At 35.4% G+C, this 25,235-nt stretch overlaps 1 protein-coding gene across 2 annotated transcripts in view; it reads left to right on the top strand.

Moving 5' to 3' along the window:
* The first annotated feature begins 5,878 nt into the window (after positions 1–5,878).
* Positions 5,879–25,235, top strand: part of LOC143922503 (TGF-beta receptor type-1-like) — a 29,756-nt gene continuing 10,399 nt past the window's right edge. The window contains exons 1-3 of one of the 2 annotated variants that reach the window (XM_077445758.1): positions 5,879–5,989; positions 6,276–6,387; positions 22,544–22,692. In XM_077445758.1, coding sequence (XP_077301884.1) covers positions 5,929–5,989; positions 6,276–6,387; positions 22,544–22,692 — 322 coding nt within the window. In that variant the 5' untranslated portion in view covers positions 5,879–5,928. The remainder of the gene's footprint in view (positions 5,990–6,275; positions 6,388–22,543; positions 22,693–25,235) is intronic. The other variant, XM_077445759.1, reaches the window with a different exon arrangement.

The following is a 25,235-nucleotide window of genomic DNA, read 5'->3' as shown; positions in this document are numbered from 1 at the left end:
ATAAACCTTTAGTCCCATGCCTAAAATCTATATATATAAAAATTAATGTATGTGTGTGTGTGTGTCTCGAATAGGCTCCTAAACCACTCAGCCGATTACGATGGAACTTTCAGGATTTGTTGTGTGCATGTCCGGGAAGATCACTGTGAAAAAAAATTCGGGAAAAAACGGGAACGGAAACGGGAAAAACGGGAATGAGTGTCATTCGTTATAATTTCAAATGTTTTCGCGTCGCGACCAGGGTGTTCGCTGCCTGCGTTGTTCCGACAAATGGGAACGGGAACGAGAACGGGAACGGGGACGGGAATTGCATGCGTTAAGGGGGCTACAGACGCTCCGGAATTCCGGAGAGGTATTCTTTGCGGTAGACCTTGAAGTATTCCTTGCGGTAGACCTTGAGGCATTCCTTTCGGTCGACCTGCACTTGTATGGGGCTACACACGCTCCGGTACGCCTCTCAGGTATGACACGATGTTACGACTTAACGATAAATATTATAAACAGAATTAGGTTTTTATCATGTAAGATCGCCAATTTAGTAGTCGGCGGTCATCAGTGTAAGACAGGGAGGGTATGTTGACCGTATCCCGGTCTAACGAAGCACGTGTTGTGTAGTTTGAAAGAGGATCTTTTATTTGCGTTCAATTGGTACAATGGTTATTGTATGTACGAAGAGGTTTCTTCGGAGAAGTGATCTGTATGAACTCCAGAGGCTCACTCTGCCAGTGGAGGTTGCTGCGTTGGTTTATATATGGAAGTTCTAAGCGTGGCGTGTGCAAAAGATCTCTTTGTTCTCCAGGGCACGTGTTCTCAGGACGAGAGTTTTACAGCTCTGGGGTCAAAGCCAGGACGATGTCCGTAAGAGAATGGGGTCATACGCTTCCTTTGTTTCCAAGACACGTGTATACGAAGCACGTGTCGACCTATTTTCGAGGCGCGTGTTTTATAGGTTCAAGCGCCACACATGAATGCTTTTTCTTTGTTTCCACGAACACGTGTAAATGATTGCCACGAGTAAACGATTTTCAGGATATGTGTCGCAGTGGCCTGGTGAGATCATTGTTTGTTGTACTATATGCCTACAATCATATAATTTTTTCCTCTTAGAAAAGTCAAAAAGTTTGTGACGACACGATTTTTTTCCACGCCCCTGAAAAGTAATATTTATCAAATCAGAACTTACCTTTTAGCAATTTTTTTTGAATATTATTAATAAAATAACACGCTCGTTGACACTAAGGGCGTCTGCACACTTGCCGGATCGGTCGGTGCGGACCGGCCGCAGCGGTTAGCCTCAATACAAATGAACGGTAGCCGCAAGTCCGTCAGTGTGGCGGCTATCGCTCATTTATATGAAAGCGGACGTACTGGCATACGCAACGGGCTAGCCGCAACGAACGGTCCGGCAAGTGTGCAGACGCCCTAAATCACTTATAGGCGCCGCCACACACACGATATCTACTACCGATATTTCCATATCCAGTTCCTAAAGAGCAACCACAGGTTGCAATATGGGAACTGGATATGAAAATATCGGTAGTAGATATCGTGTGTGTGGACGGCGCCAAATGCTTATTTAATAATAAAAAAATATTTCAAAGTCGGCTAAAACAAAAAAGAGAACATTTTCCCGGCTTCGCTCGGTATTTATTATATGAATCAATTAAAAATGGTTAATCTTATAGTACAAATTCATTTGTTTTTATTAAATATAGCGAATCGAAAAAAAATAATATTCAATGATCAGAAATGAATGGTATTTTTATATGTAAATGAACCGGAACTGAAAAAATAATCCTAATCCGGAACTGAATCCGGATCCAGACCTAAAACAGAATTCCTGATCCAAGACTGAAAAAGAAATAGGGATCCGGAACTGAAACAGTTATGGGGATCCGGAACTGAAACAGTAATCGGGATCAGAAACTGAAACAGTAATCGCGATCCGGAATTGAAAATGACATCCGGATCTGGAAATGATTAAAGAACCGTAGGCATATAGTACAACTCAAACGAGCTCATCATCGATCCTGTCCGAACACAAAGGAAGAACACGCTTCCCCCACTAACGCATGGTAAACGCTCGCCTCATAAAGAGGTCGGTGCACTGTAGACATACGGCGCACGACCCCATTACCCCCATGGACCACGTCCTGGCACTGAACCCAAAAAAACCACGCTCGCAGCATAACTAGGTCAGCGCGAGTACCAGGAACAAAGGAAAATTCACTCAACACGTGTCACATGTACACGTGCTCGAAACAGGTCATTGCTTGCATCAAGAGTACCAAGAACAAAGGATTTGCACACGACACGCTCCAACCCAAAACGTTTATAAACCAACGCTGCAACCTCCACTAGCAGAGTGAGCCTCTGGAGTTCATACAGATCACTTCTCCGAAGAAACCTCTTCGTACATACAATGACCATTGTACCAAATTGAACGAAAACAAACGATCCTCTTTCAAACTACACAACATGTGTTTCGTTAGACCGGGATACGGTCAACATCCATACGCCTTCATATATATTAAGATGTAGGAATCCCAATGCGCCAACAATCAGAAAATAACATTAAAACTGTAGAAATACCGTCACACAAGCGGAAATTAACATATAATAAAAAAAAATCATCTAATATATAATTTGGAAAGAGACTTTGTATATATCCTTGGTTCATTCGTTCGTTGCATGGTTCGTCGTCCGTAGATTGGTGACGTCATCGAACACGTGATTCGATTTTTTTTTTTCGATTCAATTGATTCACCCCCGCGGGGGCTCAAGGGGTGTAGTCCCATGGGGCGCCACAAGGGGCGCAGCCCCATGGGGCCCCGAAGGGGGCGCAGCCACATGGGGCTCCAAAGGGGGTGCAGAGGGGCGAAGCCCTTAACAGCAATTGCTCATGGAGGCGCAGAGGGGCGAAGGCCTAAATGGCAATTGCTCATGGGGGCGCCGAGGGCGAACCCCTAGAAGGCAAAGGCTCAGGGGGCGCCGGGGCGAAGCCTTAGAAGGCAAAGGCTTAAGGGGGCACTGAGGGCGAAGCCTTAGAAGGCAAAGGCTCAGGGGAGCGATGAGGACGAAGCCCTAGAAGGCAGAGGCTCAGGGGGGCACCGACGGCGAAGCCCTAGAGGGAAAAAGACTCAGGGGGGGCCGAGGGCGAGTTTAAGCGGTTTATGGGGCGCAGCCGTCAACGAACCAATGATTCGATTTTTTTTTTCGATTTATAGGCGCCGATTCAACTTATTATTTAAAGGCCAAAGGCTCAGGGGGGTGCCGAGGGCGAAGCCCTAAAACGCAAAGGCTCAGAGGGCGCGGAGGGCGAAGCCCGAGAAGGCAAAGGCTCAGGGAGCGTCGTGGGCGAAGCCCTAGAAAGAAAAAAAAATATTTAAAAAAAAAAAATTTTTTTTTAATAAAATGTTTACTATTAGATTAGTCATGTTTAAGCGGTTTATATTATAAATACTGAGTGAAGCCGGGTAATACAGCTAGTAATAAATAACACTGAGCAACAAAAAAAAATACCAGAGCGGAGACTAGCCAATCTTTACTAAGTTTGACCCACTGAATTCGAATATGATATTGATTTTTGTTGGTGGGTGATCGTTTACGAGATATGAGCATTTAAAAAAATCCGCGATTTTTACAGTTTTTTGGCTTTTGCGGTCTTTAACTAAAAAAAAAAGGATTGTTACTCTCAAAGTGAGTATTGGAATCAATAGTCAGATACCTCACAGAGTACAGCGGTCGGACTAGATGCCATCTCGCTTGCACCCAAAATATTACGCGCTACAACCATATACACAACGAAAGCATTTAAATTGCAATTACCGCTTGAGTTAGTACGTTTAGATAAAAAAAAAATATTGAGATAGAAAACCAATCCTTATAAACGTGGTGAAATAAAAAATTTGCAAAATAAATTAAAAATAGCACGGAAAAAAAATCCGTAAATAAAATATATTTTTGACTTTTAAAATTCGCTAGACAATTAATTAGAAGTATTTTAAAGCAATGAAATATAACAATTAATAGGAAAAATATTTGTCTATTGGTTAGTTAAGTTAGTTAGTAAAGATTGGTTAGTCTCCGCTCTGGTAACTCAAAAACGTGATTTTTTGTTGCTCAGTGTAATTAAGCGTCAACACCCCACACGCTCACTCTAAGAACGTAAACACTTACACGTGTTCGTTTATTAAATTATAAAAAAAAATAAAAAACAATTTATTCCAACAAAGCACAACCGTGTTTTGTTAGGCTGGGATAAGGTCAACATCACCTGCCCCGCTTACAAAACAAATAATAATAAAGAAACACAGCGTAAACATCACGTAAGCAAACCGCCATCTTCAATTTCCACCCTTACGAGAAACGTAAACAACACATGTCCCAACACGTGATATCAACCTTGCGCACACCCACACAGTGGCCTCGCGCTGGACACGTGCACACCACAAGCGGATATCAACTTCCGTGAGACGAACACGTGCACGTGCAGGTGATCGGACATCTGCCGGAAAGGTTCGGTGATTACTAGTCAACTGTGAACCAGTCACAGGACAACCGGTCGCTTTAGATCGGTCACTCGTGATCACCCGTTACGGCAAAACTGGCCACGAAAAAACTGGTCACACGCTAAAACTGGTCACACCTAAAATCGGTCACGAGAAAACAGGTCACACCCAAAAATTAAAAATTGGTCGTGTGATAACTGGTCACACAAAAAAAATATTCGCAAATACTTTTTATGTACGAAAATTTTATTATTATCGACTAGACACATGTTCGAGCCAAAAACCCTCGTTGGTTTTGGTCTTCGCGAGGAGTTCGCGGGCATCTCATCAGAGTCAGCTCATCTGACGCTCGCATCCGAGAAGGTTGGCAATCGCTTTTGCGTTCATTTCACTTTGACAGTTCGAATGTTAAATCACAGTTTAATCTTAATTCATCGCGGTAAATGTATTGCGGGAAGGTCTATGAAAACACTGATTGTGTTAGTAAGAGGATCCTTTATTTATGTTCACTTGTTACAATAGTAATTATATGTACAAAGAAGCTCGTTTCTCAGTTTCGGAGCGATGAATTCTTTCTTCTGGAATAGTCAAATGGGACGTTGCCAGAGATTAATTCTGCATGTTTGTACAAGAGCGATGATTATGCCATCGTAATACTTGGCTATTGTTGTGAAATATGTATATGAGGGGTCTACGCGACGAGACAGAATGTTAAATGACAGAAAACGCAAACATCGGAAGGCAAAGATCGAAAATCGAAAGATCTTAAGTCGAAAGATCAAAAAAAAAAAGGTGCATGGTAAACGGTACATACTCACTTAATTTGCGCGAGCAGGATACAACAGGAACAAGAGGAACAAGCTTTTCCTCCCGTATTAATGTGCGCGCGCAGAATACGGGAGAAAAAGCATGTTCCTCTTGTTCCTGTTGTATCCTGCTCGCGCAAATTAAGTGAGTATGTACCGTTTACCATGCACCCTTTTTTTATCTTTCGACTTGAGATCTTTCGATTTTCGATCTTTGCCTTCCGATATTTGCGTTTTCGGTAATTTCACATTCCGGCCCGTCACGGAGACCGTATATATCTATGGGTAGACCCCAATTAATCTGGCAGCCCTGACGAGTACTCGAGTGTCAGATATTCCGTATTCGTGATTTTCGTGGCAATGATTGTCATGCAAATTGGTCCGTTTATTGTACAAAAATTTCTGCTCAATCCATTCAGCAGCTCAGCAGGAGATTCAAAATAAAAATAAAATAAAAAGAACACTTTTGATCCTTCGAACATACTGGAACCTTTACGAACGCACACGCTACAGTTTGTTCACGTTGGCTGCTGCGCAGCGGTGACAGATATTGGCAGTAGTGGGGCAATGGTGACAGAAGTGGAAGGGGCGTGCGCTTTCGGCACTCAATCATGCCGTACGCCCCGCGCTGGACGCTGGCCCTGTGCCTCGTCTGCCTGCCCGTGATCCAATGTAAGTATATTAATCCACATACATACCCAAACCCATCACAAATAAAACACAGTCGCTAGCCATGCTAGGGTGGTTGGCCAATCGGATTCCAGAGCTAAAAAATAAATCCCTGTGACATTTCAAAGTGTCTTTTGTAGTCTCGATGGTGCTCCTGCCCACTGCGAATTCTCACTAGCATATTAATCTGCCGTCAATTGTCATTTTAATCCGAATGCCCAACGCAACGACTAGTGTTTTCCATATTTACAATATACTATTTTATAATGTGTTAAAATTGATTGCGCAGCGTTGATGTGCCACTGCGATGTATGCCCCCACACCAACAACTCTTGTGAGACGGATGGCTATTGCTTCACTTCCACCACGCTAGAGAGGGGCGCTGTCACCTATTCTTATCGGTATATCCCAACCTGACTTACTTTCGTATATCATATATTTCAATATTGTCAACAGTATGCTTAACGTAAAGCTGTTTCGGAAAACAGCAAGGCAATTTCAAGCAAACTCATACTGAAACGATTTTCTTGAATAACATTATTGATTTGAACACGTTTATTACGGTTTTATTAAAACGAGCAAATTTTTTAATATTTTTTTGTACATTATGACAATAGTCTTATAAAATTTAGTATTTTTATAATAAATCACGCCATACGATCTTAAAAGATACAGCGCAATGTGACTCCAGTTGCGATATTAAGCTCTTTAAGTGGACAGTCTAATGTCTATAAGAGTAAGCAACATTGTATCGCTGTTTGCTAACATCAAATATTATGAGTTGGTTTTTAACCTTAAGAGAAGTCTCAAAGGTCATTTAAATGTTTATAATGTGTATTTCAGAATTGCATACACTTTTATTACATTATATAAAGTTTATTTTTGCAAATCGTCACTTCGACAGCTTTGATTTCTTGACGTTTTCTTCAATTTGATTACATAAATAATAAACAGAAAAATATTTTTGATTTTTAAATGCTTTTCATTATTACGAAATTATGTTCAAAATACATCTTATATCTATTTTAATAGCTACTGATCTACTGTCCATTTTCTATTTTACAATTTAATTTAATTTGGTTAGTAATCATAGTATTATATTATTCTAATGTTAATCTACAGCATAATAGGAAAAAGAGCTCAAAAACCTATTTACAATCCATATACTATATATGGAATTGGATTTATTATCAGATATTTGTCTGCAAATCACGATCAGTACCAAAATGAAAAATTACTTTTCTCCTATTAAATTATATATCGACGTATATTACGTATGTATATTAAATATGCAATATAAATCAACCATCAGAAGGGAGAACATTAAAAGAAAAAAAAAATTAGAGAACCCAAAAGTCGCCCATTCTGTTTAATAATGTACAAAAAAAAAATGATAAAAGTGTGCTCATGCTAAGAATTTAATTCCATTTAGAAAATCGTACTCGTATTAGAGACATATCTTTTCAAAACTAAAAATTTTATTTTGAATCTGCAAAATCAATACCTATTTATTAAGCTCTTTTTTGTTGGGAGCAGTTTATATACATATAACAAAGGAACTGCGGTCAGGTTACTCAACGTCTAAAATAATCTTTCACGTGTTTCTATTATCAACCATTTTCTTGTTCTCCTGCTTTCTCGGACAATGGAAAGGTCTATTGTTATTTTATGGTGATAACCTGACCACCGTTCTTTATCTGTAACAGTCTTGACTATCCACTTTATAAGTGCGCATGAATGCAGAGGTTTATCAGCTGAATCGTCTTTCATAGGGTTTCAACTACATTTGTTCGTTCGACCTCTCAAGAGATAAATTTCTTGAGATCATTTCCAGAAATATTTTTTTACGCGCAATTGGAAATTACGGAATAGTCCATCATCAAATCACTCGACCTGTTTATATTATATTATAAACATTTTTTCTATTGGTAGACAGTTTGTGGTCTAATATCAAAACCACCACTCATCTATCTGCTGATAATTTTGCCGACATATCTCTACATTCAGGGGCACCTTCAACAGAACCGAAAATGTTTTGGCGAAACATTAGGACGTAACGAATAAAAAAAGTGCATTATAAGTACTTTATTTATGTATGTTATTTATGAAAAGGATTCCTTTTCTTGGTGGGTTAAACAGTTAACAATTCCAAAAAAAAAATCTACCAACCAACTGGTTTCTGAATTAATCGTTGTACTATTCTGATCCTCACGTAGTACTGGTGGAGAAGTAAGATAGACGTTTTTGAAACCGTTTGGTTTCTAACTTATTCTAAATTTATATACATATATTTCAAGGCAGTTTCTCGTATGAAAAATCTTCCACTGTCAACACAACAGCAAAGATTCCTTTTAAATTTCAGCAATTTTATTACATTTACTGCGTTATTCAGAAAAGTTTGTTTATTTACAGAAAAAAAAACGTTAGTGAGCAATTTTCAAAATAATATGTGCAAATCGTTTGAACAAAGATTCGTCATCTAAATTTTTTACTTTTTGTGTTTAATTTAAACTAAAATGAAAATTATACTATACATTCGGATGTATATTTATATACACGGTTATGTAAATATTATCGTTATTTTCATTACCATAGTTCCACTTTTGAATAATTACATTACAAAAACATATCTAAAAATAATTTCATCTGTGACGCATTTTCAAACTACATACAATGAATGTAATACAATTATAATGTCATTACAAAAAGACTACATTTTTAAATCCAATTTTTATATTTACATATATATTGCTTTTATGTGAATAAGTTTTGTATTCTTACAAAAGTTTTTTATCCTAATAAGTTTTGTATTAAGCAATTTAATATTGTAACAAGACCTCAATATATAATATGTATGTATGCATAGCATTAAATAATATACATAAAAACACTCATAGATTGAATGTTTTAGTAAGAGGTGTAAGAGTTTTATTCTACATATATTATAGAGTAGGGTACATGTGTATGTAGATTATGTGTGGAATAGTACATCATCCAAATAATTGAATTGGCACATCTTACAGACCATTTTAAAATGTACATACATGTATAAGGTTGTTTATGTTTAATAGTGTTGCGTCTTTTTGACCCTTAACGATTCTGCATGTACATATGTATAATACACATGTATGTATATTGATGAGAAATAAAACAAAGCTTATTATTTCTCAATCATATCTAATTTATAAACTTTACTTTTCCATTATGTTTATTTGATTAATTGCATCGATAAAACTTATTTACAAAGCAATTAGCGTATTGCCGTTTCAAGGGAATCTTTCTTTGAGCAAAATTTTCTATTTTATAAAATATTAACCGAATTTCTTTATTGAACAACAATCTACCGTTTTATTTTTTTTGATCAAATATGCATTGAATTTTAAATCAACATAAACTAGTCTGCGTTAAAAAGGATGTCGCGACACTTGACATGTTAGTGAAAACTGAATTAATACAATTTTTTTATTAAATATTTACTTCTGCCAATATGTATCGCGGATTTTATATATTTAGATTGGATTCTGTCTGACTTTCATACATAGTTGTTAAAATGGTTCTGTCATCAAATGTTATTTCTAACCAATGACACCATATAAAGTGAGCGACAATAAAAAAAGCTGATTTTCCGATTTCTATGAAATTTGATTTTACTCTTATATGTAGCGATATTCTCAGTACAAAAGTTTATTAAACGATGATAAGGATTATAAGGATATTAAAACAAGACAAACTATGAATTTTTACCACGTGTTTATTGAAATATTGAAATTATTTGCGAAATGTATAAAAATGGGGAAAACGTGTTGGCTGCATTTTGGTCGTGTTTCAATTGTTTTGAAGCGATTTTCAACTTGTAAATTTTTTTATATGTTGTAAATAAGCTATTTTATTAATAAACATAAAGAAATGTGTAATTATTTACGTTAATAATTTGTTACTCCACATTTATTTTTTATAACATGGAATCATATAATTTTTTTAATACCACTGACGTGATTTCGTTCTCCCAAAAATCGATTATTATATCTTCAAGTTCTTTCGAAGTTTTCGGGTTGTGGGCTCTCACCCTTTTCCTGATAACTTCTCTATGATGTTCAGGTCAAGACTGTTTCCAGCAATAACACGTTTTTCCCCATTTTTATACATTTCGCAAATAATTTCAATATTTCAATAAACACGTAGTAAAAATTCATAGTTTGTCCTGTTTTAATATCCTTATGATCCTTATCATCGTTTAATAAACTTTTGTACTGAGAATATCGCTACATATAAAAGTAAAATCAAATTTCATGGAAATCTCAAAATCAGCTTTTTTTTTGTCGCTAACTGCATACATAGATGTGTTTATTTTTTTCAATCTTGATTACCAGGATTTATTTAGGAGTAACACATTTTTAAAAAAATATATTAACAATAGCGATAATAACTCAATTGGCAGTTCTTTGAACTTATGACTAAGTTTGTGGTTGAAACTTTGATAAAAAATTTAAAATCTATATGATTTCTTTAAAAGTTTGTCTGGTCTAATTTCAATTTCTATATGTTGGTTTAAAGTACATGTGATTTACTGTTGAATGTCAATATCTATAAAGCAATGTTTCGTTATACCCGGTTAAAAATTCATTAAAATTATAATAAGAAATGCGTCACATGTGTGCAATTGTTTTCTGTTTTAGACGATTTGCATATTTTATATTCACCGTATAGTTTTATTTACTATTTTGTTGATTGGCAATTAATTCTTTGACTGATCCACTGGGATTTACATTAGCGTTCCTCTGATTATCCGTCCCTTGTCTGGCAGATGAGCACCTCAAAAGAGAGGCTTTTGGCCACCACACACACATACAGGATCCAACTTATATAAAGCTCATATTTTAGAGGTTGAAAACAAAGCGTCGTAAATGCTATACAAAATCTTATATCATAATTTAAATGTCATGGTTAGCCATTTGCTCGGTTGCTTTAACAAACAAAATTACAGCTTTACGAAAGACTCCCACACAAGGCCAATGTGTTGTTATTTGATTCGCTTTTGAAGATTTTACTGTTTTGAAGGGGGAGGCAAAACGGTTATATAATACATGTGTTGTATAAAACATATATAATACATGTTGTTTCAACGGCACGAGTTCGCCACTCAAAATATTATTGAATGTTTTGAAAGATTTTTTCCATAGTACATATGTAATCCTGCTATACAGTAGCATTAAACAACGTACATATTTTTTGTTTTTCATTTTAAAATATGTATTTTTCTCATGATGCCATTATGGATTGCACATAAGCGACACCTCTGGTAATTAATTTATAGATTATGAATGAGATCCTTGAGCCTCATGTGACTGCGCTATTTTCGTAAAATTAGGTTCGAGTTTAGTTAAATACAGTCTAAAATCTCCTCTTTGGCTTATCTGTAATCGATTTCGGGATTTTTTTAATATATGCGTTACTGCGCTAAAACCCTTTTCTACTAAATATGATGAAGGAAATGCTACGATGGGTAATTTTACCTCTTTCCACAGAAGAGGGTATCGATGGCGAAAACGGACCCAAAAAACATCATAATCACATTGATTGAATACTACATATTTTAGCTTCACAGTCATTTTGTAGCTCAATAAACTGCTCTTTTAATTTTTGACTGACACTTTCTACATCTGATAAAAATGGATTAATTATCCAATCTGGTATTAAAAGTTCATACAAGTCTTTGAATCGTATTATCATATCTTCGATAAAGGCGTCAATGTGGCTACAGTATATTTCCAAATCAGAATCTTTGAGCATATCTTCTTTTAATTGTTGTAAAGAAGGAAACTGATGAAGTTCTCGCCGACGAAGATTATTTTTAAATAATTTGAGTTTGTTGATAAAGCTCAGTATAATGCCTTTGGCTTTAATAAGACTGATATAGCTTCCTTGAAGCTTCAGGAGATTTTCATTTATCTTTCCGAATATATCCGAAAGCTAGGCCACATCATTTTGTAGTAATTTTAATTCAATGCATATGTTTTCATTGTTTACATCCAAAAACTCCACAATTGTATCAAATAGTGCATAAAATCTTTTTAAGGGGGTATTCTAGTCTAGAGGCACAAATTTTGGGCGTTTTTTAAAATTCAATAAAACAAAAACTAAAAACATTTTTGGTAAACATTTTTTTATTATATGTTTATTAATATTTCAATAATACATAACAAAAATGAAAAAAAAAAACATTAAAAATTGAAAAAATTACAGGCTGGTAAAGTGGGGGAGGTAAAAAAAGGGTGCCTCCATCTTGACACGATTCCCACCCTTCTAGTCATCCGAAAAAAAAAAAGATTCTTAATTAATAAGAGTGTCGCTATGGTCCTTACCACGGAAAAAAATAAAAAAAAAATTTCGCGAAATGGCAACTGTTTGAAAAAAAGTTTAAAGTTTCGGGAAAAACGCGTTTAAAGTTTCGGGTAACGTTACGCGCCGGTTGGATGCCACGTCACTAAAACAGCTATATCTCCGAAAATAATTCGAATTTTGAAAAATCCTCTTAAGGACATATTTTTAAAGGTTTTAAACTTTGAAAATATGAAACAAAAAAAAAATCGATATTTTCAAATTTCTAGACTAGAATTCCCCCTTAAACAATTTCCTTTCGATAGCCATCTTACTTCTGTATGTAAGATATGTAAGTCGTTCGAATTCTTCATCATTTTCTTTACACAGTTGACGTTATAATCTATCATTAATGTCGCTAGGTAGCATACTAACTAGCTGGTTCGTTGTTTTGATTGTCCGATATTCGGATGCTTTTTTCGAATATATTATCGATTAATAGTGTCGTGTTTTTGCATTGTGTGTAGTGTTATTGGTGTTGCTTTCATTTTTGATAAAAAATTTGCAATTGTGATTTAAATACAGTGGTTAAACTGATTTCTGAAAATATATATCGATAAATTATTATATACTTAGTACGGTAAAAAATAACAAAAGAAGAAAGAATAAGAAAAAATTGTCATTTGTTATTTTTTTTATTTGAATTTTTACAATGGGCGATTGTTGTAAAATGTGGCGTGAACTATGTGTCAATGCAATTGATCGTATTGAGAAAAGATTTTCATCCTTAGAGCAGTTAATACGAGGCTTGAATTCTCCTGTACTTATTAGAAGTGTTGTGCCTTCTCCTTCTGTTTCTCTCGTTGCTGATGCAGCCGTAAAGATGGGCAAAAAGAAAAGAAATAGACGTAAATCTGGTCTGCGAATTAATCATGAAAAACCTGGACAACCCGCATTACCTGACCGACCTTCGGCTGAACATCCTCCACTTAGACGTAAATTTGAGGTGGGAACAGCAGCTTCGGGAGTTATTGTTTCCGTCAAAAGGAATGTCAATATACATATATGGAAGCTCTCGTTGGACACTTCGTGTGACGAGGTTTTGACTCACGTTAGTGCCATCTGTGGATTAAAGGATGGCATTGTGGTTTCCCCTCTTAATGCACGAGGATCATATACATCCTTTAAGGTATCTGTTCCTGCTTCTGTCGCTGGCCTGTTATTTTCTGCTGGTTCTTGGCCTGCTGGTGTTCATTTTGGTAGATTTAAAGATTGGGGAATGAGCATTAAGAATATAAAATCGAATACTAATACTACTTCTATGTCTGCCACTGACGTTGTTTCATCATTAGAGCTGCGCCCAAGTGTTTCATTTGCTGATGTTAGTTCGGGAGATGCTAAATGTTTGAAGCCTGATATTAAAACTACGTCTGCAAGTATTGGTGAATCTTCTATGGAAACGGTCGCAGTGACGTCTATGTATGCCTCTTCTCCTACATTTGCCTCTTCTCCTACATCTGCCTGCTCAAATGGTCCTGATAGTCGTGATGCTGTTGTGACTGTGTTGGCTTCTTCTTCTGCTTCCTCTTCCGTTTCGTCTCCATTGGCTCAATCAAAACTGCCATTTCTTGTCTCAAAGAAAGTCACGCGCCAAACTGGGAAACCGAAAATTGGTAATTTATTACCAAAATGTACGAGGTCTCAGGACAAAGCTGGCTGCGTTTAATTCAGCCGTTTCTACTATTTGTGATGATATGGTAGCACTAACGGAAACATGGTTGACTTCATCTTTTTTTGATGCTGAACTTTTTGATTCTTCCTGGAGGGTGCATCGTCGCGATAGAGTTGATCGACGTGGTGGTGGTGTATTATTTGCTTGTCGTGATTGGTTTCGGTCAGTCCGGATGACAAATTTTGAAACTCTATCTGGTGAGGACTTATGGGTGAGAGTTGATTTTATATTTTTGAGAATGCTTATATGTGTGGTTTACATTCCGCCTGCTGCGAAAGAGGACGTATACGAGTTATTGTTTGTGAATATGATGAATGTGCGTGATTTTATGAATGAACGTGATATATTGTTAATTATGGGTGATTTTAATCTACCTAGTGCTAATATTCATGTCCGCAATAAATTTAATTTTGTGATTTCCTATTGCGACATAATACAGATTGGTTCACCCATTAATCCAAGTATGCTTGATATTATGTTAGTGAATGAATGTAATGTGTCAGCAACGATGATCCAATGCCCAAAAGGAACTGCGATCATCCCTGAGGACCTATATCATGATGCATTACATATTGAGCTTTTGTTTATTTCTTCTGTGAGAGCTGCTTCAGCTTGTTCATCGGTTGGGGTTTCCTCACTGCGATGGAATTTTGCTCGTGTTGATTCTGAATTGGTTTATAATGAGGTTCGTTCAATTGACTGGCGCCAAATGTACCTCATGAATACTGGTGATGCTGTTGAATATTTGTATTATACACTTTATAATATTTTTGACAGTCATGTTCCTCGGTTCATCAGTTATCCTAATTCGGAACAACATCGGCGGGTATTTCCGCCGTGGTTTGGGTGCAAACTTATAGCTGATGTTCGTGCAAAATGGTTGTCTCATAGAAGATGGAAACGTAGCCAATCGTTTTGTGACTATGAGAAATTCCGGACTCTTAGGAAGATCGTGAAACGTGGTGTGAGTGAGCGATATACTGTCTATCTTAATGAGATGGAGAGTGCTATTGCGGTTAATCCTAACCACTTTTTCAGATTTATTGAGAGTAAGCATATTTCACATGGTCTTGAGCATTCATTCTCATTTGGTAATAAAAGTTTTGACGGTCCTGAGATCGCCAATGCTTTTGCTTCATTTTTTAGCTTTGTCTTTGACCAGAGAAAACCATCCCTTAATGCTAGTTTGGCTTCACAAATTGGTACTGAGGGTGTCGGTATAGACATTCCGCGGGTAACGCTGGGAGATGTTAGGATGGCTATTATGAAGCTGAAGGGGTCTGTTGGGCCTGACGGTGTGCCCCCTGACGTATTAAAGGTATGCTGTAATTCGCTTTTAGAGCCTCTTCAGTTTATTTTTAACCTTATTCTTGCTTCTGGTAATTATCCTGAAAAATGGAAATTATCTAGAGTCATTCCTATTCATAAGAGTGGCTCTAAAAATGAGGTTGAAAATTATAGACCTATTGCTATTATCTCGGCTATTCCCAAAATTTTTGACATCATCCTTCACCGTTTGATTCTTGCGCAGTTTAAAAGATTATTGTGTGATGAGCAACATGGTTTTACACCCTGTCGTTCCACTACCACTAATCTCGCCTGCTTCACACATTTGATCATGTCTAAAGTTGACGTTGGTCAGCAAGTTGATGTAGCCTACTTTGACTTTCGTAAAGCCTTTGATCAAGTCAATAATGACGCTCTTTTGATCAGGTTAGCTGAAGTGGGTTTTTCAACGCGTCTTCTTAAACTCTTTGCTTCTTATCTTAGTGATAGGAAGCAATTTGTTAGATATGGTCTTTATGAATCTCCTTCATTTTTTACTCGATCTGGTGTTACTCAGGGGTCCACTTTAGGCCCATTACTATTTACAATTCTTATTAATAACCTCCCTAGAGTTTTATGTAATGCATCATGTCTCTTGTTTGCTGACGACGTTAAATTATTTTTTGCTGTCAAGGATGAGAGGCAAGCCTCTCTCCTTCAAGCTGATATTAACGCTGTCTTGGAGTTCAGTTCTAGTTTAGGCCTTGAACTTAATTTAAACAAATGTGCAATTATGAGCTATGGACGTGCACATTCACTCTATTGTCACGGATATTCCATTAGATCCGTCTTGTTGAAGCGTGTGGAATCTATTGTCGATTTGGGTATCACTTTTGATCCTCAGCTCACCTTTCACAACCATATCAAAAAAGTCGCTGACGTTTCCTTTCGTCGACTTGGATTTGTTTTGAGATATGCAAGATTATTCTCCAATCCTTTGTCTTCTCGCTTGCTTTTCAATTCGCTTGTGAGAAGTAAGCTAGAGTATAATGCGATTGTGTGGAATCCGCATGAAGCAAATTACTCTCTGATGATTGAGAAAGTGCAAAAAGCATTTCTTCGTTTCCTATATAGGAAAGAATATGGGTATTACCCATATCTCTACCCCACTCCTTTCCTTTTGGGCATGCTTGGGTATAATTCCCTTGAACTTCGGAGAAACTTCTCATTAATTCGTTTCGTTCTCCTGCTCTTACGTGGTAATACGTCATGCCCGTTGTTGCTGGAGCAGTTGGGGCTTTATGTCCCTATTCACTATGTGCGTGGTAGACATCATCATTTGCTGGCTGTACCTCCTGCCCGCACAGTCCTTTTTCGAATGGCTCCTATTCCAAGAGCTATCCGACTTCTTAATGAAATCGTTGCTGCCGAGACTGAATGTGATATTTTCCACCTTAGTGAGCGTAAATTGTCGGAAATTACTCTAACCCATTTATCTGGTAGTCTGCGCTCATCATTGTTTTCATGATTGATTGTGATTTATGAGTGAAATTTTGATTAACTCTCTTCCATTTGGGCCTTACAGGGATGTTTTGTATTTGTAGTTGTTTCTTACATATTTATTGAAACTGGCTGTAGGTGCAAGGCATTCCTTATGCTATATTTTATTTGATATTTTTACTTTATCTGTTATTATAAATGCTATTTTTTATGTATGTAGATGTATTTATGTTTATGTTTAATTGTTATTTTGTTTTTTTTCTTTTTTGTGTTATATTTTTTGACCATTGTGGCGCTTTAGGAATTCCTGTTATGCCACAATGGTCTGTTTAAAATAAATAAATAAATAAATAAATAAATCATTCAAGGGATGGGACTTTATTTTATTGATTTATTTTTAGCTTCTTTGCGACTAAATGTTGACGGTAAATAATGCAGTCAATTGTTAGAACATTTGGTGCAACGTTCTTCAATCTTGATATAAAACCACGATGTCGACCAACCATAGCTGGTGCTCCGTCAGTAGCACAGGCAATAACATTAGTAAAGGGAATCTTTTTTTTCAGTGAAAAAACTTTCAAGCGTATCAAATGCTGACGAACCATTCGTGTCAGTATTAAGTAATTTTGAAAATAACATTTCTTCGATAATTTCTTCATTCTTCACAAATCGTACGTAAGCAAGTAGTAGAGATTCATTATCACGCAGAGTACTCTCATCCAATTGTAATGAAAATTCTTTAGACTGCAGTTCATCACATAATTGAATTTCGTTATCATTTATCATCAATTCTTTTTGAAACCGTGTCATTGCTCAATGGGACTGAAGAAAGAATCTCTTGCTGGTTTTGTCTGATCATATTATTAATGAATACACGCTGTTAGTATTCATTTTTCTCCATATGTATGTGGTGCACCACATTTTGCAATAATTTGTGCTATTTATATAAGATACCATTAGTCCTTTTTCGTTCCGACTTGAAATCTTCTTAAAAACATTACATTAAAAACATTTCAAATGTTTTCTTAAGTTCTTGAAAGTACAATGTTGTCTTTATTATTCTTGTTGGGATGTTTCTTTAAAAAATGTTCATTTAACCGCAATGACTTCATTGCCTCATTAGAAAATACGTGTTGACAGATTAAACACATTGGCAATTGTTGATTTGTAGGAGATGGAACAAAACCGAATTTTAAATAGTCAATAGAATATTGTCGACATTTTTTTTTCTGATTGGTTGTCATCTTGAAATAAAGGCCAATTTGCGAAGAAAACATTTTAATGCAGAAGAACTCAGACTACACTACACACACTAAGGGCGGTTTCAGACTAGCGTATTTTTCTGCGCGTATATCGTCGTTTCGGCATACGCGCTTACACGCGCGCTACATTTCGCGCTTCAAAAAACCGGACTCGCGTACACGGGCTTATTCCAGCGTGTTCGCTCCAACCGGTAGTGGTGATTTAGTATCAACATGGATAATACGAGCTTATAAGCGCGTCTACGCTCGTACGAGTTGCGCGTATGGAAAACGACGCGCCTATACGCGCCTACGTGCACTTCAAAAAACGAGATTATACGCGCGTATAAAACGCTAGTCTGAAACCGCCCTAACGCTTATAAATGAACGCGACCATCTCCAACGAATTGACAGAGGAGTGCATGATGCAATAAGGCCTATTGACACTTTGCGTTTTGAGGAAACCCATTTGGGTACAGCAATGTAAGCGATATACATATATACATATATAAAAATACGAGAGGTAACTGCAAACGGCTGTACTCAATTGCGTTTCCTCAAAACGCAAGGCAAACGCACAGTCTGTGAGCGCCCATAAAATCGCTTTGCACGTCACAACGCCCACTTGGAATCCTGCAGCGCCACCCAAATGTTGAAAATTTTAAAACGCCCCCTCAGACCTATAAAACGCCCACAAGGGGGCGCTGGCGCCCCCGTTAAGAACCACTGGTATAGTCTTGCCAATTTGATGAGGAACCGTTTCAACAATGAAATCAGATAAATTGGCAAACTCTGATATAAAACGATCAACTTGGAGTCATAAATATCGAAGTCTAACCAACAGTACTACAGCAATACTTCGAAATGAATTCCTTTTTAACCTCTTTTTTATGCGCCTATTTCAACTGTTTTAAGGTTCAAAATTGGTTGAATATATTACTGAGAGTTAAATGCCATCTATTCAATTTGCTTAAAATGAATATATACCAGTCAAAATTAGTTTTTTGTGGAACCATACTGAAACCTCGTTTATGTGACGTCACGTCTGTTGAACAATGGCGACGATACGTCTCAATTGTATGAAGAATGATTATTTGACAATTAAGCCAAAACTACGAGATATATTATGTATTTTATTGTTTAAAATAATACTTTATGCGTTAATTAACATATCTGCTTACTTGAGTAAATATTAAAATCTGTATTTAAGGTCGAAAACTATATTGCCAAATTCGTGAAAAAGGTGCCGCGTACAGGGCTTGTTCGCTATATTTATTGCAGCGGGCAAAGGGTTAAAGTCTGTTCATACCTATCCAGCACGAACCGGCAGTAGCGGTATCCTGCAAGTATGGATAGTATTCTTCGGTACATTCTATATGGACGCATTTATACACGTCCATATAGGATGTACCAAAGAATACTGTCCTGCTACTGCCGGTTCGTGCTGGATAGGTATGAACAGACCTTTTTTTGAACAGAACATCTGTTTTTGAGCAGAACATCTGTTTTTGAGGTCTTTAATTTGCATAAAAAAATTTTGAAGAGCAAAAAAAAACGAAATACTCTAATTTGAAAGAAACGTTTCAAAATTCATATTAAATAGATAAGTAAAAAATCACATCACAAAAAAATTCCGCTCTATTACCACCCACACACACTCAAGTTCAATAAACAATTCTCAGCTGATAGGTCAATATAATACGTAGATAGCTTTATTATTGTAATGTAAACACGCTTTTTATTGACTTATTTACGGAAATTAAAAAACCAGCAAATCGTATTTTCACCGTCTATGAAAGAAACCACAATTGAAAGCCACCATTACAGATGATATCATTTTCAATAGCAAATAGCATTCCGTACATCTATAAAGTAAGAAATAAAATTTTCGATAGCATTTACCATGTCTTTTTACTAATCTTTGGAATTCGAGCTGTATATGTATCCACCGGATCCTGTACATTTCATTACTATCCCCCTTTATTTCCCTCTAACTGGATACATTTGATATTATTTGTGTGCGTGCACACCCACGTACTATAATTTAATACAACCGTTCGAATAAAAACGCAAGGTGCTTGGAGCTCGGCCAGGTATTTCCTCCCGATGCGCCATATTTGTGTCGCATGAAACGCATCCTTTGCTGTCGTCATTCAGACATGTGCAATACGAGGCCTCCCGTCGACGATCCGCAACTGTTTTTAAACGGGACAGGTACAGGTACACCCCATGAACTCTCACTGCTTGCCGTTTCTCCGCTAATTACAATAACCCCCCCATCCCCCCCCCCCCACTCGTTGTCGAGTTTGTGTTATACATTTTACTGTTTAATCGGTTTTTCATTAACTCGAGTGTTGTTCCGTAGATGTGTGTATGTATGTATATATGTATGCGCATGGTTGACGAAAAATAAAGCATCGTATATAATATGTACATTTCGTTTAAATGTTTTTTATCACAGACATGCTGACAATTCTAATTTAGCTGAATAGTCATTGATAATCGATAAAATGACACGTGTAAGCTTCATACAGTTTTTATACAATTTACTTTATTCAAATGACATTTGCTTTGTGTTTAATGATTACAATTCTCTTTCATTAGTTTCTGCTCAGCCACGCAATTATTCGTCTTTATAAGCGATTATTTATTATAAGCGATTTGATTTTCCTTTTTATTAACCCTTTTAGTGCTGACGTCTTTTCTGTTGAAAGCCGGCCACGCTGAAAATTTCGCCAACATTTCCAATTAGAATTATTTAGAAATCCTAAAGAAAGCCGGTATAAAAATTGTTGTCACTACTCTAGATAACTACCGCAGAGGTTTTTGAATTTTGTAAAGGTGTGTTTAGACTCTCTAATATATCTTGCAACAATATAAAATAAACAACAGAATGTATTTTTCCAAAACTTGTTTCATCTTCTTCATTGTTGTTAAAATGTAATGCTCATAATCCAAATGCCAAGCTACAATCTAAAATACTTAGTAGTTAGGGATTCCCATCGGGAAATTCTGCTATGGTTATAAATTCATTACTTTGTACGTGCTAAAAATACAACGCCTATAGGCGTTTTTTAGGCTCGTGGACTTGTTGGCAAAACGCCGATCGGCGTTGGTCAGCATTCAAAGGGTTAAGGTTCTTTCGAATGACTTTAATAATTTAATATACATATGTAGTCTTGCCTAAAGAATTCAATCCACAATATTGTATAATATTACCTTGGGTTAGGTGAAGTTATAATAAGGGTTTCAGATTAAAAGACTAAGGCATTCTTGAAATTTAATAAAGTTAAAAAAGCGTTTACCATTTGTGGCTTGTTTATGATTTGAGATTCATTTGCAGGCCACATTTTGGCCGACAGGCTGCAGTATGAGAACTCCTGAACTAAACTATCAAAATACAAAAGCAACCTCATTAGAATTAGTATATTAGTTTTATAATAAATACGAAAAAAAAAATTACTATTGTTTCCTATCGACGAATTGTACTAAATAATGTGACATAAATTTATTTCATTATCATAGTATTATTCAACATTTTAAGAATTGTACCGTTTGTTTTTCGTCTGCTATGTATAATACATATGTGCGTATGTATGTATGTACATATATATGTATTTATCATATGTACAATACAACAGCCACATTCAAGAGTTACATATTGAGTTGATATTAATCATCTACAAGTCTATTGAATTTACTTCAAATGTTCCATTATCGAATATTATAATTCAAGTAGGTTTTTTTTCTGCATGGTGTTTTATTTTTTTATCATTATTAATTGAAACAGCATTCTTCATTAAGTTTTATTTTTACTTTATTTTCATTGACACACCAGATTTTCCAGTATTTCCCTACATTACTAGCGTATATATATATATATATATATATATATATATATATATATATATATATATATATATATATATATATATATATATATATATATATATATATATATATATATATATATATATATATATATATATATATATATATATATATATATATATATATATATATATATATATATATATATATATATATATATATATGATGTTCTGTTATGTTCAAATGAACATTAATGAAAAATATGTGTTTTTTTTCAAGTAAAACATTGTTTTTCTCACTTATCATGAAGCTGTCCGGGTTCATCATTTTGTATGCTATTATTCTTAATTAATTTAAACGTGATTTTTGGGAAATGCTGGATTAGTCATACAAAAATATATTTTCATTCATATTAAAGTTATAATTCCATTATTTTTTTTTACTTTTCAGTCGTATATTTTTCTTTTGAAGAGAAGTTTTGAATTTGTTTTTTTGTATTACTAGTAGGAAAAAAATCTCGATGGCCAAACACAGAATGAAAACATTTACGTATACTGTAATAGGGAATGAAAATGCTCAACTAACCCATAAGTTTTTTTTTGTGTGTGCATATAATATTTAGTCGCCACTTAACCCATTTAACCGTGATGTGTGTGGCGTGCAATGCAGGTGTGTGGATAGGAACATGATGCATCCTATTGACAATCCCATCATATGCTTGACCACCCCAAATCGCAACGATACCGTGGTCATACGTTGTTGCAAGGAGCATATGTGCAACAAGGACCTTAAATTACAGCTACATATGAAACCGGAAGGTAATAAATAGCCGCCCCCGCAAACCTTTTATTTTCAAAGCTCAACACCCCTGCACAGTTCAACATTCTTAGTGGAATTCTTACGCTATATTATATGTTTATATTTTTTTATACATACATATATACTAGCTTGAATTTAATTATGTGTATTTTCTAATTCCAGTATTAGTAATTTGTTGCCGAGCTTGCATGTCTTTCTCATAACACGTACAGTCGACTCTCCTTTATCGTATAAAAGATTTATTTTTGATATTTCTCTAAGAGCCAGGCTACATTAGGTAAATTGCGAGTGGCTTTGTTGTCCAAGCGTGGTCACTCTTGGGTCACCCAACTCGGGCAACCAGAAGCCCCCATGAATCCACTCTCTTTAAGAGTTTTTAATATGTGACGATAGTCACACGTGTTCATAGCTTTTTCAATATGGAATTGCCGGCAACTAATCACTGAGTGTGGCACCCGTCAATACAATGCTATACATTTTGAGGGTTTATAACGGTTGCTTTGGTAATAAAATCACCATGACCAGACCGAACCGTCAGGTGACTTGACTTTACGACTTGTGAGTTGTCTAGTATGGCATGCTCCATACAACTGGATACATTTGGTCTGTTCGCGTAACAAAGTCACCTACAGAGCTGCTCGCAAGTCAGTTGGTGTGGCCGGATTCTAATGGATACAGATTCGAAGAAGTTATGAATTCTGTTGAAATCTCAGTTGTAATAAAAATGGAACTTGGACTTAAATAAATAATCTGTATTGAATAGTGCATATTAATAAAAAATTCCAAGTAAGAACCGTAAATCTGTATTCAAAGTCATAATTTCTAAACGAATTCACAACTGTAATTTCAGTAATTAAAAAAATAAATAGAAGAAGTTTTTGATATGTACATTCATACATATTTAAAAATAGTTTCTATTGATGTTTAAATGAGAGCTGACTGTATTCAAAATATTTTATTTAGATGTATTTAGGTTTTTTTTTAGTTTTTTCGGTGACGGATATGGTTTGACAATAATTTATTTACACCAATGTGGATTCATTTAACTGGTCGAAAGTTATTCAATTGAAGGCTGAAGGATTTTTTATACCTATGCTCTTACGGTGATACTGTTAAAATAATAACATGTCTATTCTTCTTTCTTGTGCAAAAATAACATAAGTGTGAAATTTACATTTACCATCAATATGTTTCATTAATAATATATTGTATATATGTATAATACTGTTTCAAACTCATGTACACCAAAAATTCATACTATATATGTAAGTACTATTGAATTTTTGGCAATAGGAGAAAATTTCAATTGTCAATGTTCACCCAATAATATGATATATGTTATTTGTAAGACATGAAACGAATTTTGTTTACGGTAGATGTATGAACAAAGCTTCAGGATTAATTCTGAAAGACATTCCAATATGGTGCAGTATTCAAATTGAAGAACCAATCAGTGCCACAAAGTGTTGTAATGATAAGGATTTCTGTAATCTTGATATGAAACCGAAAATCTCTCTTCCAGGTATGCAGATTTTGTGCGTGAAAGTATCGGTCAATTAAACAGGGGGGCTTTTGTTACTTATTTATTTATTAATTGTATTGTATTTAGTTATGTATTGTGCCGTTCATTTCATAAAGTATTCGTATGGTTCTCTACATTTGTGTATGCCTGTTCATCTAATCACTGGTCAAATACATACGATTTAATATTTCCTGCATCTTTATGAAACTGGTATCACCAAATACAAAATATACGGCTACTTTCGATTGAAAATCAATTTAACTGTTTTTATACATACAAATTTACTTAATAACAGCCATCGCAAAAAATGGTCAGATCAATTACATTTTGTTACACTTTTGCAAAAATATGATATCTGGCAATTCCTTATTAACACTATTTAACAAGTGTTTTGATGGGGAATGCATAAAATATAAAGACTACATTCAGTATATTTTGAGATATAAAATAAAATATAATACAAGTCCTGGTCACTCACTATCCACCACAGTGTGGCAAGTGTTAAATTGTAATTACTTTTTTTTTTAACTAGAATATGCCTGACTTCAATATAAATGACTCAAGCTAATTAGAAAATCGCACATGCATATTTACAAAATTGTTTTAGATAAATTTTAGGTTTCAGGTAAACTATGTACGTATTTTATACATGTATTATTATAAATTATGAATGCTTATTGGTCAAATTATGTACGTCGTATTTCCAATCATGGTAATTCCAGGGATTGCCTTACATTTTAAAACTCATTCTTTGCTTAATAGTGGAGTGGAAGGGTGAGGAATGTGTGGTCTTTATTTTTGTTCAGAATGAAATAATGTATTATCGATAATATTTCAAAACATTTGATGTCTGTTAAAGATAATAGACACTCGCTTTTCATGCATGTGTAGAAATGGTTCCAACAATTCATCATGTAATAAATATTTCTATTGAATTACAATAAGTGGATATTTTATAAGTAGTGGTCGAAGTGAAAAAAGTTTCTCATACAAATGATTCAAAAACATTTTTATTGATCT

Source organism: Arctopsyche grandis, chromosome 2 (genome assembly GCF_051622035.1).
Source record: "Arctopsyche grandis isolate Sample6627 chromosome 2, ASM5162203v2, whole genome shotgun sequence".
Classification (NCBI taxonomy): Eukaryota; Metazoa; Arthropoda; class Insecta; order Trichoptera; family Hydropsychidae; genus Arctopsyche; species Arctopsyche grandis.
This window is presented reverse-complemented; position numbering and strand designations above follow the sequence as displayed.